At 27.2% G+C, this 18,182-nt stretch overlaps 4 protein-coding genes across 4 annotated transcripts; all 4 read right to left on the reverse strand.

Annotated features, from left to right (window-relative positions):
* On the reverse strand, positions 1–2,976 carry LOC111470976 (probable sphingolipid transporter spinster homolog 2). Its single transcript, XM_023116641.1, has 15 exons — positions 2,918–2,976; positions 2,633–2,764; positions 2,443–2,544; positions 2,255–2,359; positions 2,089–2,164; positions 1,927–2,001; positions 1,734–1,836; positions 1,600–1,665; positions 1,417–1,483; positions 1,233–1,303; positions 1,056–1,132; positions 827–940; positions 607–726; positions 180–308; positions 1–90 (listed from the first exon to the last, which is right to left on the reverse strand). Exons 1-15 carry the CDS (start codon positions 2,974–2,976, stop codon positions 1–3), a joined length of 1,386 nt encoding a protein of 461 aa, XP_022972409.1.
* Positions 2,977–6,203: 3,227 nt separating this feature from the next.
* Positions 6,204–7,474, reverse strand: LOC111470978 (probable sphingolipid transporter spinster homolog 2). The gene is made up of 7 exons (XM_023116642.1): positions 7,419–7,474; positions 7,131–7,262; positions 6,940–7,041; positions 6,752–6,856; positions 6,586–6,661; positions 6,384–6,485; positions 6,204–6,293 (listed from the first exon to the last, which is right to left on the reverse strand). Exons 1-7 carry the CDS (start codon positions 7,472–7,474, stop codon positions 6,204–6,206), a joined length of 663 nt encoding a protein of 220 aa, XP_022972410.1.
* A 1,749-nt stretch (positions 7,475–9,223) lies between these two features.
* LOC111470979 (probable sphingolipid transporter spinster homolog 2) lies at positions 9,224–12,202 on the reverse strand. Its single transcript, XM_023116643.1, has 15 exons — positions 12,144–12,202; positions 11,859–11,990; positions 11,669–11,770; positions 11,481–11,585; positions 11,315–11,390; positions 11,153–11,227; positions 10,960–11,062; positions 10,826–10,891; positions 10,641–10,707; positions 10,456–10,526; positions 10,279–10,355; positions 10,050–10,163; positions 9,830–9,949; positions 9,403–9,531; positions 9,224–9,313 (listed from the first exon to the last, which is right to left on the reverse strand). The coding sequence occupies exons 1-15, from the start codon at positions 12,200–12,202 to the stop codon at positions 9,224–9,226; spliced, it is 1,386 nt and encodes a 461-aa protein (XP_022972411.1).
* Positions 12,203–15,429: 3,227 nt separating this feature from the next.
* LOC111470980 (probable sphingolipid transporter spinster homolog 2) lies at positions 15,430–16,695 on the reverse strand. The gene is made up of 7 exons (XM_023116644.1): positions 16,637–16,695; positions 16,352–16,483; positions 16,161–16,262; positions 15,973–16,077; positions 15,812–15,887; positions 15,610–15,711; positions 15,430–15,519 (listed from the first exon to the last, which is right to left on the reverse strand). Exons 1-7 carry the CDS (start codon positions 16,693–16,695, stop codon positions 15,430–15,432), a joined length of 666 nt encoding a protein of 221 aa, XP_022972412.1.
* Between the last annotated feature and the right edge of the window lie 1,487 nt (positions 16,696–18,182).

Genomic DNA, 18,182 nt, shown 5'->3' on the forward strand with positions numbered 1-18,182 from the left:
CTAACGTTTACCTATAAACCATATAATTGCAGCCGGGAAAAAAATGGTGGTGAGAATGAGTGTAGTCTTCCTCCAATTGTTAAGATGGTCCTACAATGTTGAGTAAACCATTGTTAAAAATTTGATTATTAAAACTTTTAACTCAAAATCAAATAGAGCTTAACTTCTAAAGAACAAACCTCGAGAACTCCAACAAGAGGTGAAGATGGCACATCTCCAAAAATGTGAATTGCAACCGTAGACATAGCCATGGAAAGCGGCCTTAGACTAGGCCTCACACAATGTAGGCATACAAAGTTTACCGGACCCTGCGATGTAAAAGTAATTAGCTAAAGAATCGATACAAAAATATTAAATATAGACTAAAATATGAGTGGGTTTGATGGAGAGTACACCTTAGAGAGTTCCTCGACAAACTAATACGAAATTACTATCTAATAAACTTTCTTAATTTGACTCTTCATTGAAGTTTACAATTGGCTAGGTTTTTATATACTCCAAAAATCGATCTCCTTATAAATATCGGTGGTCATATCCTTACTAATGTCATGTCAATTAGGAGATACTTATAGCATAGAACATTTTTTATGTTTTTGAAGAATATACCTGTGTTGCAAACAGCAGCAACTCGCCAACTGAGAAAAAAACTAGGAAGGCATACATGTTTTTGAAGCAAAATGCACCAAAGCAAAACGCTGCTCCAATAAACGTTGTACTAGAAAGAAGCTACAATTGAAATTTAAGAATAATTACATTATTCAAATATATCACGACACTGTAAAAATTATTCAACAAATAAAATCTTTCGAATAACAAATAAAATTACCTTAAAAGCATTAGGAATAGTTGTGCCTAGGTAATCTAAAGCATAGCCTCCTGTTATTGTTCCAATAATTCCACAAACGACAGTGATGCCTCCAAAAATCATATCTGCATTTTTCTGTAAAAAAATGTTCCAATTCAATTATTCATTATTTTTAACCTTTCAAGTTTATATCTTAAGCATGGTTCGTCTTCAAAAAAAAAAAAAAAATTTATTGAGATAAATAGTTTACCATTTGATAAATGCTATAGCCTGCTTTGGGGCCCCAATATGAGTATGCACCGATCACAAACGTATATACTACAAAACCTGAACAAAATATAATTGAAAATATTTATATCCAAAATATAGATGTTATATGATCCTTACTTGAAAATTCAAAGTATGATAAATTAAATAAAAGACATACCTAAAACATTGACCACAAAAACCTTATCGACCAGAAGTGCTTTCAAATCTTTCAAGAATTGAGGTGAAGAACTGTCATAAGTTATGAAAAAAAAAAAAAAGATTAAATCATATTCTAGCAAAATACAAATGCAACGTTCTTATAATCTAATTTGAAAATGACATTGCTACAATGAGTTGCTTACTTGGAGGAACTCTCCACCCCGTTCTCTGGTAAATCCTTACGAGATGTTCCATCTTTAGTTTTCAAATCTAATTTCATATACAAACAAAAAAAAAAAAAAATTGTTATGACTTGTAAACATGAACATGCACAACATGCACAACATGCACAAGAAAAGCAAGAGACGGAAGCAGAAGATAAGTACCTTTAACTAATGAGGTAGCTGTATCGACAGGTAATGATGCGTTAACCGTCTCCCGAGGAGGAAAACCTACATCCACAAATAGTTTAGTTAGAGGTGGCACAAAAATTATTGTATGATATAAGTTCGATCCTTACCCTTGTATTGGAGAGGCTCGACAACAAAACCAAGAATTGCAAACGGAAACATTAATATTGCCTCGCCCCAAAATGCATAGCGCCAACCTAGACGTTCACCAACCTATCAATTAAAAGTTAAAGTTATTTAACTACACAAATATCTAATTAGGAGTATGATGTAAACTAGTTATCCAAATAAATAAGAACTTACAAATCCACCGTAAAGATAGCCAATTGCATAACCCGTAGGCATGCACATATACAATATTGCTATCCAACCGGTCCTCTGTAGCAAATAAGAAAATGTTTTCAACTATATAGACGATATGCTAAAACATTACTAGTGTATTATTGTGATGAATATGAAATGAACCTTATGAGCGGGTGCATTATCATAAATAAATGGCGCCGCAAGACTTATAAACGATGCCTCACCAACACCCACAATCCTACGAAGAAAAAGCATTGCATTCATGAGAGTCATAAAAAGTTGAAAAGAAAAGATTGAACAGGGGAAAAAATAAAAGAGGTTTACTCACATGCGACAGACAACAATCGACCAGAAATTAAATGAAAAACCACATCCAATTACTGACAAAGTCCAAATAGATAATCCAACACCTATGAGTCGAAATGGATTTATCCTGCAAAATTTAAATTATATTACAAGTCGAACAAATTATACTTAATCATAATCGACAATATGCTCAACAATTATTTAGATTACCTCTTCGACAATGACGCGAATATTGGACAAGCTAGAAGAAGTCCAACCATAAATGCCGAAGATAAAATTCCGTCCTCAAAATTGGTTAACTTAAATTGTCCCCTAATCATAATAATCCATTAAAAACATCTTTAAAAAGATCAACAAATGACAATAAAATATTATCAAATGCACTTCAAATAAATCTTACTCGATCCCGGAACCAGATGTGCACGTGCCATCGGCACCACATGTTTTTGGGATTCCATTCACACCATTGCTTGAAATAACTCCTCTATCCATGTAATTAATTAAATGGATGACACAAAACAGAACAAGTAGTCTATAAAATAAATAAACAGAGATTTAAAGTTAAAAAAAATATAAATGAGTTGAAATCTAAAGAGATTAATCAAACATAGATGACGAAGGATGGAAATTTCAAATATTGCTATCATATTTAAAAACCAAAATACGAGAAAAGTAAGAATAGTACCGCAATGGCGTGAACCAAGATTGGTTGGAACTAACATCGGAGGAAGCAGAAGTAGCCATTAGTTTAAAACACAAAAAAAAAAAAGTTTGATATCTGAAGACTGTAAAGGGTTTGTGAGTTCAGAAGAGTGCTAAAAGAACTAACGACAGTGTACGATTTGAAGATGAGAGAGCGGAGGAATTACAAGAATAAATAGGGGAAAGTATGATTGATTTCGGCCCGTTCTAAATATTTGATTCATATTTTATTTTTGTAATTTTAAATCTTTGATTCATATTTTATATCTCATAATTTTGATTATGTAATTTCAACCGTTTATATTTTTATTTCGACCCATTTTAAATCTTGATTTTATATTTTGTAATTTTGTAATAAGAATATTTATTAATTTTTTATTTATATTTTATGTTTTGTAATTTTAAATGAGTTGTAAATTTTTTATTCATATTTTAGATTTTGATTTTAACTCTTTTTTTATTTTTTTTATGCATATTTTATTTATGTTTAGATTTTGATTTTAATTTTTCTAATTTTGAAACTTTTGAATTTGATTCATATTTTATCTTTTCTAATTTTTGAGCTTCTAAATTTTTTATTCATATTTTATTTTTTCTAATTTTAAAATTTGTTTATTTTTTATTTGTAATTTGAATGAAAATATTAAAAAAATATATATGGTAAATTTAAATATATTTATGAACTAGTAAAAAAGGAAGTATTAACTTAGTTGGTAGGGGTCAAAGTTGAAATTAGAGCTTTCATATGAATTGAAGCTAAATTTTTTTTGAAATGTCAAAAATGAAAATCAAACATCATTTGTTTCGAGTAGGTTGTTCTTGATTTTAACAATCAAATTGGTCTCTTTTTGTTTCGTGTGAGATAGTGGTGTACATTCAACCCGACAACCTGAACCGACCTAACTAAAATTATTGATCTCCTCTTGTTTCGTGTGAGATAGGGGTGTACATTCAACCCGAAAATCTAAACCAACCTAACTAAACTTATAAGAGTTGGGTTGAGTTTGTATTTGATTCGAAAATTTAAACCAACCTAACTAAAATTATAAGAGGTTGAGTTTGTATTTAATTCGGTTAATTTTCTTAAAAAAAAGAATTAGTTCGGTTTTGGTTTTAAATAATATAAATTTAGTTCATGCATTTTTTTTTAATTACAAATTTAATCATTTTTAATTTTTCTAAACCCCATCCATTTTCCACAAAATTTAAGAATTAGGTTACTTTAATATTACATCTAATAATATTTTTAAATTACATTTTTTCTACTCTCCGAATTTATTGATAAAAAAATTAAATTAAAAAATTAGAATTTCTTCAAATATAAAATTTAATTGAATATAAACCAATTAATTTTTTTAAAATTTAACTCAAAAATTAAATAAATGAAATAGGAGAGAGAAGATAAGACTATTGTTTATTTATTTATTTTCTTATTTTTTTATTGGGGAGAGAAATTTATTATTTTTATTTATGCTTATTTATTTAATTATTATTTTACTAGGCTTATATGATTAATCGGAAAAAAATAGGTTTTATTAACAAGCCATCAATTTAATTTAAAATAGATTTTGCTCACTTAAATTATTTATTTATTTATCATATAATAATAATGGTTCTAATAATTGAAATTTATGAATTTTATTGAAAATTTTAAATTTAAGAAATATCTATATCGATCAAATAAATTTAGAATACAATATTATTTTTATATTCTCTCAAAAATACTTATCATCAAAAAATTAGTATGTAAATGAATTAAATTATAAAAAGAACGGTCAAAACCTGATGCTTTTCCACTCTTTGTAATTGTTTAGAATGGTGCAAAATTGTCTATTTACAACCCATTATATTGGCAATGACCCCTCTATCCATGTAATTGATCCAACATAGCGGCGTTAGATACTCTCGTAACATTAGATAATAATCAATAAAATCAATCTATTGTATTCGAGAATCAAATGTGCATCTATTATCACCACAACAAGTTTTCTAAATCTCGTTCACGCCATTACCCACGTTCTAATATAATAATTGATGAAATGAATGACCTATTTTTATTAATTTTTAATTTACAAAGTGTTCCTCCTAATTTGTTTTAATTAGATTCAAATTATGATATTTAATTTACAAATGTTTCTCCTATTTTTTATATTTAATTTCTCCATATAATATTTAATTTCTATAATTTGTAATAAGAGAAAAAATCTAAATTGATTTGGATTAGGCTATTAAAAATTTATTTATTTATTTATTTTATTATTTTACCTGAATTTATATGAATGGTAGGCCAATTTTATTTATTTTTTTATTATTTTACTTGTTTATATGATTAGAAGATTTAGCATATTTATTTATTATTTTAATTAAGTTTATATAATTTTATTTATTATTTTAATTGAATTTATATAATTCGAAAAAAGATTAAACTATTATAAATTTAGTTATTCCAACCAATAAATTTAATTTAAAATAGATTTTGTTAACTTAAATTATTTATTTATTTATTATCCTAATAATTGAAAGTTTATGAATTTTATTGAAAATTTTAAACCAGGGAAATATAAATATCAAATCTAAATCAAATAAATTTATAACAAAATAGTCAATTTAATCCTGAAAAAATAACCATAAATAAATAAAATAAAATAAAATCTAATGCTTTTCAACTCTATTCTCCTCATAATTGAAAAAATAAATATTTACAATAAAAATATTGCAATCATACTCTAAAAAATTAAGTAAAAGACTCTACACTAGTGAAGAACTTCGAATTGTTTGAGATAATTTTTTTGTTTTTAAGGAATGTCTTGCTTTCAATCCATTAATTGTGCCTTGTTGCACATCCTCTTCATTTATATCATCAAAAAACACTCTGAAAAGAAAAAATGTACCAATATAATAATCAATATTTATTCTTTTCTAATAAAAGACAGATACTCAAACATAGTGTCGATATCAACATGAACATGCATGAACATTACGATCTAATTATGACATGTTTTCAAAGATGAAAGAAAAATAACTCATGAATATTCATAAAAAAACAAGAATACTGCCCACTAGAGTATAGGTCAACTAATTAATGCATCTCTTGCCCCATATGTCGTTGAACTCAAAGAAAAAAACATATTAAACGGTAACGAAACACCCACTTAAAGAATCAACATTATTCTCATTTGATGTTTAATGATTGATACAGTCTCTAATGTCGCCTACTTTTAGAAATTACGTGTTCGTGTTGTCATATTTGTATCATATGTCTATGTGTTCTAACATTTACCTATAAACCATATAATAGCAGCTGGGAAAAAAATGGTTGTGAGGATGAGAGTAGTCTTCCTCCAATTGTTAAGATGATCCTACAAAATTGAGTAAACCATTGTTAAAACTTGATTGGTAAAACGTAACTTAAAACGTATCAAATAGAGCTTAACTTCTAAAGAACAAACCTCGAGAACTCCAACAAGAGGTGAAGATGGCACATCTCCAAAAATGTGAATTGCAACCGTAGACATAGCCATGGAAAGCGGCCTTAGACTAGGCCTCACACAATGTAGTATATTATTGTGATGAATAAGAAAATGTTTTCAACTATATAGACGATATGCTAAAACATTACTAGTGTATTATTGTGATGAATATGAAATGAACCTTATGAGCGGGTGCATTATCATAAATAAATGGCGCCGCAAGACTTATAAACGATGCCTCACCAACACCCACAATCCTACGAAGAAAAAGCATTGCATTCATGAGAGTCATAAAAAGTTGAAAAGAAAAGATTGAACAGGGGAAAAAATAAAAGAGGTTTACTCACATGCGACAGACAACAATCGACCAGAAATTAAATGAAAAACCACATCCAATTACTGACAAAGTCCAAATAGATAATCCAACACCTATGAGTCGAAATGGATTTATCCTGCAAAATTTAAATTATATTACAAGTCGAACAAATTATACTTAATCATAATCGACAATATGCTCAACAATTATTTAGATTACCTCTTCGACAATGACGCGAATATTGGACAAGCTAGAAGAAGTCCAACCATAAATGCAGAAGATAAAATTCCGTCCTCAAAATTGGTTAACTTAAATTGTCCCCTAATCATAATAATCCATTAAAAACATCTTACAAAAGATCAACAAATTGACAATAAAATATTATCAAATGCACTTCAAATAAATCTTACTGGATCCCGGAACCAGATGTGCACATGCCATGGGCACCACATGTTTTTGGGATTCCATTCACACCATTGCTTGAAATAACTCCTCTATCCATGTAATTAATTAAATGGATGACACAAAACAGAACAAGTAGTCTATAAAATAAATAAACAGAGATTTAAAGTTAAAAAAAATATAAATGAGTTGAAGTCTAAAGAGATTAATCAAACATAGATGACGAAGGATGCAAATTTCAAATATTGCTATCATATTTAAAAACCAAAATACGAGAAAAGTAAGAATAGTACCACAATGGCGTGAACCAAGATTGGTTGGAACTAACATCGGAGGAAGCAGAAGTAGCCATTAGTTTAAAACACAAAAAAAAAAAAAGTTGATATCTAAAGACTATAAAGGGTTTGTGAGTTCAGAAGAGTGCAAAAACAGCTAACGACAGTGTACGATTTGATGATTAGAGATCGGAGGAATTAAAAGAATAAATAGGAGAAAGTATTATTGATTTCGGCCCGTTCTAAATCTTTGATTCATATTTTATTTTTGTACTTTTAAATCTAGTATTTTAAATGTTTTGATTCATATTTTATATTTTGATTATGTAATTTTAACGGTTTAGATTTTTATTTCGACCGATTTTAAATCTTTATTTTATATTTTGTAATTTTGGAATGAGAATATTTATAAACTTTTTATTTATATTTTATGTTTTGTAATTTTAAATGAGTTGTAAATTTTTTATTCATAGATTTTGATTTTAACTCGTTTTTTATTTTTTTATGGCATATTTTATTTAGGTTTAGATTTTGATTTTAATTTTTTTAATTTTGAAACGTAGATTCTCATATATATATATACCGAATTTGATTCATATTTTATCTTTTCTAATTCTGGTTGAGATTCTAAATTTTTTATTTGTTTATTTTTTATTTTTAATTTGAATGAAAATATTAAAAAAATATATATAGTAAATTTAAATATATTTACGAACTAGTAAAAAGAATATTAATTTAGTTGTTAGGGGTCCAAGTTGAAATTATATCTCTTATACCAATTTCATACCAGTGGAAACTAAATTTTTTTGAAATGTCAAAAATGAAAATCAAACATATATGTTGTTTCGAGTAGCTTGTGCTTGATTTTAACATTTAAATTGGTCTTTTTTTTGTTTCGTGTGAGATAGTGGTGTACATTCAACCCGACAACCTGAACCGACCTAACTAAAATTATTGATCTCTTAAATTATTAAAAATTTTGCTAACTTAAATTAATTTAAAACAAATTTTGCTAACTTAAATTATTTATTTATTTAACATATAATAGTACTTATTCTAGAATAATGGGAAGTTTATCAATTTTATTAAAAAATTTAAACAGAAGAAATACAAATATCAAATTAAATAAAATTAAATTATGACAAATTAAATTATTTATTTATTTTTCTAATAGTTGAAAGTTTTTTAATTTTATTGAAAATTTTAAATGAAGAATACCAATATCAAACTAAAAATAATTTATAACAAAATAGTCTCTTAATCATAAAAGAGTACCGTAAATAAATAAAATAAAAAAGACCCTAAACTTGTGTAGAACCTAAATTTGTTTGAGATAATTTTTTTGTTTTCGAGGGAGGTCTTACTCTCGATCCAGTAATTGTGCCTTGTTGCATATCTTCTTCATTTACATCATCAAAAAACACTCCTGTCGTTGAAAAAAAAAAAAAAAAAAAACGTGTCAATATAATAATCAACATTTATCCTTTTTTAATAGAACACATATATACTCAAACATAGTATCGATATCAACATAGACATGCACGAACATTACGATTTAGTTGACATGTTTTAAAGGATGATAAAAAAGACAACTCATCGATATCCATAAAAAACGAAAGTAATGCCCACTGGAGCATAGGTCAACTAATTAACGCATCTCTTGCCGTCGTTGAACTCAAAAGAAAAAACAAATTAAACGGTAACGAAACACACTTAAAGAATCAACAGTATTCTCATTCGATGTTTAACAGTACCATCTCTAATGTGGCATACGTTTAGAAATTTCGTATTCGTGTTATCATATTCGTGTCATATGTCTATGTGTTCTAACGTTTACCTATAAACCATATAATTGCAGCCGGGAAAAAAATGGTGGTGAGAATGAGTGTAGTCTTCCTCCAATTGTTAAGATGGTCCTACAATGTTGAGTAAACCATTGTTAAAAATTTGATTATTAAAACTTTTAACTCAAAATCAAATAGAGCTTAACTTCTAAAGAACAAACCTCGAGAACTCCAACAAGAGGTGAAGATGGCACATCTCCAAAAATGTGAATTGCAACCGTAGACATAGCCATGGAAAGCGGCCTTAGACTAGGCCTCACACAATGTAGGCATACAAAGTTTACCGGACCCTGCGATGTAAAAGTAATTAGCTAAAGAATCGATACAAAAATATTAAATATAGACTAAAATATGAGTGGGTTTGATGGAGAGTACACCTTAGAGAGTTCCTCGACAAACTAATACGAAATTACTATCTAATAAACTTTCTTAATTTGACTCTTCATTGAAGTTTACAATTGGCTAGGTTTTTATATACTCCAAAAATCGATCTCCTTATAAATATCGGTGGTCATATCCTTACTAATGTCATGTCAATTAGGAGATACTTATAGCATAGAACATTTTTTATGTTTTTGAAGAATATACCTGTGTTGCAAACAGCAGCAACTCGCCAACTGAGAAAAAAACTAGGAAGGCATACATGTTTTTGAAGCAAAATGCACCAAAGCAAAACGCTGCTCCAATAAACGTTGTACTAGAAAGAAGCTACAATTGAAATTTAAGAATAATTACATTATTCAAATATATCACGACACTGTAAAAATTATTCAACAAATAAAATCTTTCGAATAACAAATAAAATTACCTTAAAAGCATTAGGAATAGTTGTGCCTAGGTAATCTAAAGCATAGCCTCCTGTTATTGTTCCAATAATTCCACAAACGACAGTGATGCCTCCAAAAATCATATCTGCATTTTTCTGTAAAAAAATGTTCCAATTCAATTATTCATTATTTTTAACCTTTCAAGTTTATATCTTAAGCATGGTTCGTCTTCAAAAAAAAAAAAAAAAATTATTGAGATAAATAGTTTACCATTTGATAAATGCTATAGCCTGCTTTGGGGCCCCAATATGAGTATGCACCGATCACAAACGTATATACTACAAAACCTGAACAAAATATAATTGAAAATATTTATATCCAAAATATAGATGTTATATGATCCTTACTTGAAAATTCAAAGTATGATAAATTAAATAAAAGACATACCTAAAACATTGACCACAAAAACCTTATCGACCAGAAGTGCTTTCAAATCTTTCAAGAATTGAGGTGAAGAACTGTCATAAGTTATGAAAAAAAAAAAAAAAGATTAAATCATATTCTAGCAAAATACAAATGCAACGTTCTTATAATCTAATTTGAAAATGACATTGCTACAATGAGTTGCTTACTTGGAGGAACTCTCCACCCCGTTCTCTGGTAAATCCTTACGAGATGTTCCATCTTTAGTTTTCAAATCTAATTTCATATACAAACAAAAAAAAAAAAAAAAATTGTTATGACTTGTAAACATGAACATGCACAACATGCACAACATGCACAAGAAAAGCAAGAGACGGAAGCAGAAGATAAGTACCTTTAACTAATGAGGTAGCTGTATCGACAGGTAATGATGCGTTAACCGTCTCCCGAGGAGGAAAACCTACATCCACAAATAGTTTAGTTAGAGGTGGCACAAAAATTATTGTATGATATAAGTTCGATCCTTACCCTTGTATTGGAGAGGCTCGACAACAAAACCAAGAATTGCAAACGGAAACATTAATATTGCCTCGCCCCAAAATGCATAGCGCCAACCTAGACGTTCACCAACCTATCAATTAAAAGTTAAAGTTATTTAACTACACAAATATCTAATTAGGAGTATGATGTAAACTAGTTATCCAAATAAATAAGAACTTACAAATCCACCGTAAAGATAGCCAATTGCATAACCCGTAGGCATGCACATATACAATATTGCTATCCAACCGGTCCTCTGTAGCAAATAAGAAAATGTTTTCAACTATATAGACGATATGCTAAAACATTACTAGTGTATTATTGTGATGAATATGAAATGAACCTTATGAGCGGGTGCATTATCATAAATAAATGGCGCCGCAAGACTTATAAACGATGCCTCACCAACACCCACAATCCTACGAAGAAAAAGCATTGCATTCATGAGAGTCATAAAAAGTTGAAAAGAAAAGATTGAACAGGGGAAAAAATAAAAGAGGTTTACTCACATGCGACAGACAACAATCGACCAGAAATTAAATGAAAAACCACATCCAATTACTGACAAAGTCCAAATAGATAATCCAACACCTATGAGTCGAAATGGATTTATCCTGCAAAATTTAAATTATATTACAAGTCGAACAAATTATACTTAATCATAATCGACAATATGCTCAACAATTATTTAGATTACCTCTTCGACAATGACGCGAATATTGGACAAGCTAGAAGAAGTCCAACCATAAATGCCGAAGATAAAATTCCGTCCTCAAAATTGGTTAACTTAAATTGTCCCCTAATCATAATAATCCATTAAAAACATCTTTAAAAAGATCAACAAATGACAATAAAATATTATCAAATGCACTTCAAATAAATCTTACTCGATCCCGGAACCAGATGTGCACGTGCCATCGGCACCACATGTTTTTGGGATTCCATTCACACCATTGCTTGAAATAACTCCTCTATCCATGTAATTAATTAAATGGATGACACAAAACAGAACAAGTAGTCTATAAAATAAATAAACAGAGATTTAAAGTTAAAAAAAATATAAATGAGTTGAAATCTAAAGAGATTAATCAAACATAGATGACGAAGGATGGAAATTTCAAATATTGCTATCATATTTAAAAACCAAAATACGAGAAAAGTAAGAATAGTACCGCAATGGCGTGAACCAAGATTGGTTGGAACTAACATCGGAGGAAGCAGAAGTAGCCATTAGTTTAAAACACAAAAAAAAAAAAGTTTGATATCTGAAGACTGTAAAGGGTTTGTGAGTTCAGAAGAGTGCTAAAAGAACTAACGACAGTGTACGATTTGAAGATGAGAGAGCGGAGGAATTACAAGAATAAATAGGGGAAAGTATGATTGATTTCGGCCCGTTCTAAATATTTGATTCATATTTTATTTTTGTAATTTTAAATCTTTGATTCATATTTTATATCTCATAATTTTGATTATGTAATTTCAACCGTTTATATTTTTATTTCGACCCATTTTAAATCTTGATTTTATATTTTGTAATTTTGTAATAAGAATATTTATTAATTTTTTATTTATATTTTATGTTTTGTAATTTTAAATGAGTTGTAAATTTTTTATTCATATTTTAGATTTTGATTTTAACTCTTTTTTTATTTTTTTTATGCATATTTTATTTATGTTTAGATTTTGATTTTAATTTTTCTAATTTTGAAACTTTTGAATTTGATTCATATTTTATCTTTTCTAATTTTTGAGCTTCTAAATTTTTTATTCATATTTTATTTTTTCTAATTTTAAAATTTGTTTATTTTTTATTTGTAATTTGAATGAAAATATTAAAAAAATATATATGGTAAATTTAAATATATTTATGAACTAGTAAAAAAGGAAGTATTAACTTAGTTGGTAGGGGTCAAAGTTGAAATTAGAGCTTTCATATGAATTGAAGCTAAATTTTTTTTGAAATGTCAAAAATGAAAATCAAACATCATTTGTTTCGAGTAGGTTGTTCTTGATTTTAACAATCAAATTGGTCTCTTTTTGTTTCGTGTGAGATAGTGGTGTACATTCAACCCGACAACCTGAACCGACCTAACTAAAATTATTGATCTCCTCTTGTTTCGTGTGAGATAGGGGTGTACATTCAACCCGAAAATCTAAACCAACCTAACTAAACTTATAAGAGTTGGGTTGAGTTTGTATTTGATTCGAAAATTTAAACCAACCTAACTAAAATTATAAGAGGTTGAGTTTGTATTTAATTCGGTTAATTTTCTTAAAAAAAAGAATTAGTTCGGTTTTGGTTTTAAATAATATAAATTTAGTTCATGCATTTTTTTTTAATTACAAATTTAATCATTTTTAATTTTTCTAAACCCCATCCATTTTCCACAAAATTTAAGAATTAGGTTACTTTAATATTACATCTAATAATATTTTTAAATTACATTTTTTCTACTCTCCGAATTTATTGATAAAAAAATTAAATTAAAAAATTAGAATTTCTTCAAATATAAAATTTAATTGAATATAAACCAATTAATTTTTTTAAAATTTAACTCAAAAATTAAATAAATGAAATAGGAGAGAGAAGATAAGACTATTGTTTATTTATTTATTTTCTTATTTTTTTATTGGGGAGAGAAATTTATTATTTTTATTTATGCTTATTTATTTAATTATTATTTTACTAGGCTTATATGATTAATCGGAAAAAAATAGGTTTTATTAACAAGCCATCAATTTAATTTAAAATAGATTTTGCTCACTTAAATTATTTATTTATTTATCATATAATAATAATGGTTCTAATAATTGAAATTTATGAATTTTATTGAAAATTTTAAATTTAAGAAATATCTATATCGATCAAATAAATTTAGAATACAATATTATTTTTATATTCTCTCAAAAATACTTATCATCAAAAAATTAGTATGTAAATGAATTAAATTATAAAAAGAACGGTCAAAACCTGATGCTTTTCCACTCTTTGTAATTGTTTAGAATGGTGCAAAATTGTCTATTTACAACCCATTATATTGGCAATGACCCCTCTATCCATGTAATTGATCCAACATAGCGGCGTTAGATACTCTCGTAACATTAGATAATAATCAATAAAATCAATCTATTGTATTCGAGAATCAAATGTGCATCTATTATCACCACAACAAGTTTTCTAAATCTCGTTCACGCCATTACCCACGTTCTAATATAATAATTGATGAAATGAATGACCTATTTTTATTAATTTTTAATTTACAAAGTGTTCCTCCTAATTTGTTTTAATTAGATTCAAATTATGATATTTAATTTACAAATGTTTCTCCTATTTTTTATATTTAATTTCTCCATATAATATTTAATTTCTATAATTTGTAATAAGAGAAAAAATCTAAATTGATTTGGATTAGGCTATTAAAAATTTATTTATTTATTTATTTTATTATTTTACCTGAATTTATATGAATGGTAGGCCAATTTTATTTATTTTTTTATTATTTTACTTGTTTATATGATTAGAAGATTTAGCATATTTATTTATTATTTTAATTAAGTTTATATAATTTTATTTATTATTTTAATTGAATTTATATAATTCGAAAAAAGATTAAACTATTATAAATTTAGTTATTCCAACCAATAAATTTAATTTAAAATAGATTTTGTTAACTTAAATTATTTATTTATTTATTATCCTAATAATTGAAAGTTTATGAATTTTATTGAAAATTTTAAACCAGGGAAATATAAATATCAAATCTAAATCAAATAAATTTATAACAAAATAGTCAATTTAATCCTGAAAAAATAACCATAAATAAATAAAATAAAATAAAATCTAATGCTTTTCAACTCTATTCTCCTCATAATTGAAAAAATAAATATTTACAATAAAAATATTGCAATCATACTCTAAAAAATTAAGTAAAAGACTCTACACTAGTGAAGAACTTCGAATTGTTTGAGATAATTTTTTTGTTTTTAAGGAATGTCTTGCTTTCAATCCATTAATTGTGCCTTGTTGCACATCCTCTTCATTTATATCATCAAAAAACACTCTGAAAAGAAAAAATGTACCAATATAATAATCAATATTTATTCTTTTCTAATAAAAGACAGATACTCAAACATAGTGTCGATATCAACATGAACATGCATGAACATTACGATCTAATTATGACATGTTTTCAAAGATGAAAGAAAAATAACTCATGAATATTCATAAAAAAACAAGAATACTGCCCACTAGAGTATAGGTCAACTAATTAATGCATCTCTTGCCCCATATGTCGTTGAACTCAAAGAAAAAAACATATTAAACGGTAACGAAACACCCACTTAAAGAATCAACATTATTCTCATTTGATGTTTAATGATTGATACAGTCTCTAATGTCGCCTACTTTTAGAAATTACGTGTTCGTGTTGTCATATTTGTATCATATGTCTATGTGTTCTAACATTTACCTATAAACCATATAATAGCAGCTGGGAAAAAAATGGTTGTGAGGATGAGAGTAGTCTTCCTCCAATTGTTAAGATGGTCCTACAAAATTGAGTAAACCATTGTTAAAACTTGATTGGTAAAACGTAACTTAAAACGTATCAAATAGAGCTTAACTTCTAAAGAACAAACCTCGAGAACTCCAACAAGAGGTGAAGATGGCACATCTCCAAAAATGTGAATTGCAACCGTAGACATAGCCATGGAAAGCGGCCTTAGACTAGGCCTCACACAATGTAGTATATTATTGTGATGAATAAGAAAATGTTTTCAACTATATAGACGATATGCTAAAACATTACTAGTATATTATTGTGATGAATATGAAATGAACCTTATGAGCGGGTGCATTATCATAAATAAATGGCGCCGCAAGACTTATAAACGATGCCTCACCAACACCCACAATCCTACGAAGAAAAAGCATTGCATTCATGAGAGTCAAGTTGAAAAGAAAAGATTGAATAGGGGAAAAAATAAAAGAGGTTTACTCACATGCGACAGACAACAATCGACCAGAAATTAAATGAAAAACCACATCCAATTACTGACAAAGTCCAAATAGATAATCCAACACCTATGAGTCGAAATGGATTTATCCTGCAAAATTTAAATTATATTACAAGTCGAACAAATTATACTTAATCATAATCGACAATATGCTCAACAATTATTTAGATTACCTCTTCGACAATGACGCGAATATTGGACAAGCTAGAAGAAGTCCAACCATAAATGCAGAAGATAAAATTCCGTCCTCAAAATTGGTTAACTTAAATTGTCCCCTAATCATAATAATCCATTAAAAACATCTTACAAAAGATCAACAAATTGACAATAAAATATTATCAAATGCACTTCAAATAAATCTTACTGGATCCCGGAACCAGATGTGCACATGCCATCGGCACCACATGTTTTTGGGATTCCATTCACACCATTGCTTGAAATAACTCCTCTATCCATGTAATTAATTAAATGGATGACACAAAACAGAACAAGTAGTCTATAAAATAAATAAACAGAGATTTAAAGTTAAAAAAAATATAAATGAGTTGAAGTCTAAAGAGATTAATCAAACATAGATGACGAAGGATGCAAATTTCAAATATTGCTATCATATTTAAAAACCAAAATACGAGAAAAGTAAGAATAGTACCGCAATGGCGTGAACCAAGATTGGTTGGAACTAACATCGGAGGAAGCAGAAGTAGCCATTAGTTTAAAACACAAAAAAAAAAAAAGTTGATATCTAAAGACTATAAAGGGTTTGTGAGTTCAGAAGAGTGCAAAAACAGCTAACGACAGTGTACGATTTGATGATTAGAGATCGGAGGAATTAAAAGAATAAATAGGAGAAAGTATTATTGATTTCGGCCCGTTCTAAATCTTTGATTCATATTTTATTTTTGTACTTTTAAATCTAGTATTTTAAATGTTTTGATTCATATTTTATATTTTGATTATGTAATTTTAACGGTTTAGATTTTTATTTCGACCGATTTTAAATCTTTATTTTATATTTTGTAATTTTGGAATGAGAATATTTATAAACTTTTTATTTATATTTTATGTTTTGTAATTTTAAATGAGTTGTAAATTTTTTATTCATAGATTTTGATTTTAACTCGTTTTTTATTTTTTTTATGGCATATTTTATTTAGGTTTAGATTTTGATTTTAATTTTTTTAATTTTGAAACGTAGATTCTCATATATATATATATACCGAATTTGATTCATATTTTATCTTTTCTAATTCTGGTTGAGATTCTAAATTTTTTATTTGTTTATTTTTTATTTTTAATTTGAATGAAAATATTAAAAAAATATATATAGTAAATTTAAATATATTTACGAACTAGTAAAAAGAATATTAATTTAGTTGTTAGGGGTCCAAGTTGAAATTATATCTCTTATACCAATTTCATACCAGTGGAAACTAAATTTTTTTGAAATGTCAAAAATGAAAATCAAACATATATGTTGTTTCGAGTAGCTTGTGCTTGATTTTAACATTTAAATTGGTCTTTTTTTTGTTTCGTGTGAGATAGTGGTGTACATTCAACCCGACAACCTGAACCGACCTAACTAAAATTATTGATCTCTTAAATTATTAAAAATTTTGCTAACTTAAATTAATTTAAAACAAATTTTGCTAACTTAAATTATTTATTTATTTAACATATAATAGTACTTATTCTAGAATAATGGGAAGTTTATCAATTTTATTAAAAAATTTAAACAGAAGAAATACAAATATCAAATTAAATAAAATTAAATTATGACAAATTAAATTATTTATTTATTTTTCTAATAGTTGAAAGTTTTTTAATTTTATTGAAAATTTTAAATGAAGAATACCAATATCAAACTAAAAATAATTTATAACAAAATAGTCTCTTAATCATAAAAGAGTACCGTAAATAAATAAAATAAAAAAGACCCTAAACTTGTGTAGAACCTAAATTTGTTTGAGATAATTTTTTTGTTTTCGAGGGAGGTCTTACTCTCGATCCAGTAATTGTGCCTTGTTGCATATCTTCTTCATTTACATCATCAAAAAACACTCCTGTCGTTGAAAAAAAAAAAAAAAAAAACGTGTCAATATAATAATCAACATTTATCCTTTTTTAATAGAACACATATATACTCAAACATAGTATCGATATCAACATAGACATGCACGAACATTACGATTTAGTTG

Source organism: Cucurbita maxima, unplaced genomic scaffold, assembly GCF_002738345.1.
Source record: "Cucurbita maxima cultivar Rimu unplaced genomic scaffold, Cmax_1.0 Cma_Scf00048, whole genome shotgun sequence".
Taxonomy (NCBI): domain Eukaryota; kingdom Viridiplantae; phylum Streptophyta; class Magnoliopsida; order Cucurbitales; family Cucurbitaceae; genus Cucurbita; species Cucurbita maxima.

Bases quoted from the DNA above. Each gene is read 5' to 3' on its own strand.
- LOC111470976 (XM_023116641.1), bottom strand. From the start codon at position 2,976: ATGGCTACTTCTGCTTCCTCCGATGTTAGTTCCAACCAATCTTGGTTC. The intron at 2,765-2,917 runs GTACTATTCTTA...TTTATTTTATAG, and splicing joins TCTTGGTTCACGCCATTGCG to ACTACTTGTTCTGTTTTGTG. The intron at 727-826 runs GTAATTTTATTT...TTTCAATTGTAG, and splicing joins CTATTCCTAATGCTTTTAAG to CTTCTTTCTAGTACAACGTT.
- LOC111470979 (XM_023116643.1), bottom strand. From the start codon at position 12,202: ATGGCTACTTCTGCTTCCTCCGATGTTAGTTCCAACCAATCTTGGTTC. The intron at 10,527-10,640 runs GTAAGCAACTCA...AACTTATGACAG, and splicing joins GGGGTGGAGAGTTCCTCCAA to TTCTTCACCTCAATTCTTGA. The intron at 10,164-10,278 runs GTAAACTATTTA...ATTTTTTTACAG, and splicing joins GCTATAGCATTTATCAAATG to AAAAATGCAGATATGATTTT.
- LOC111470980 (XM_023116644.1), bottom strand. From the start codon at position 16,695: ATGGCTACTTCTGCTTCCTCCGATGTTAGTTCCAACCAATCTTGGTTC. The intron at 16,263-16,351 runs GTAAGATTTATT...TATTATGATTAG, and splicing joins ACATCTGGTTCCGGGATCCA to GGGACAATTTAAGTTAACCA. The intron at 15,712-15,811 runs GTTCATTTCATA...AATATACTACAT, and splicing joins ATAATGCACCCGCTCATAAG to TGTGTGAGGCCTAGTCTAAG.
- LOC111470978 (XM_023116642.1), bottom strand. From the start codon at position 7,474: ATGGCTACTTCTGCTTCCTCCGATGTTAGTTCCAACCAATCTTGGTTC. The intron at 7,263-7,418 runs GTGGTACTATTC...TTTATTTTATAG, and splicing joins CAATCTTGGTTCACGCCATT to ACTACTTGTTCTGTTTTGTG. The intron at 6,857-6,939 runs GTAATCTAAATA...TAAATTTTGCAG, and splicing joins TTCGCGTCATTGTCGAAGAG to GATAAATCCATTTCGACTCA.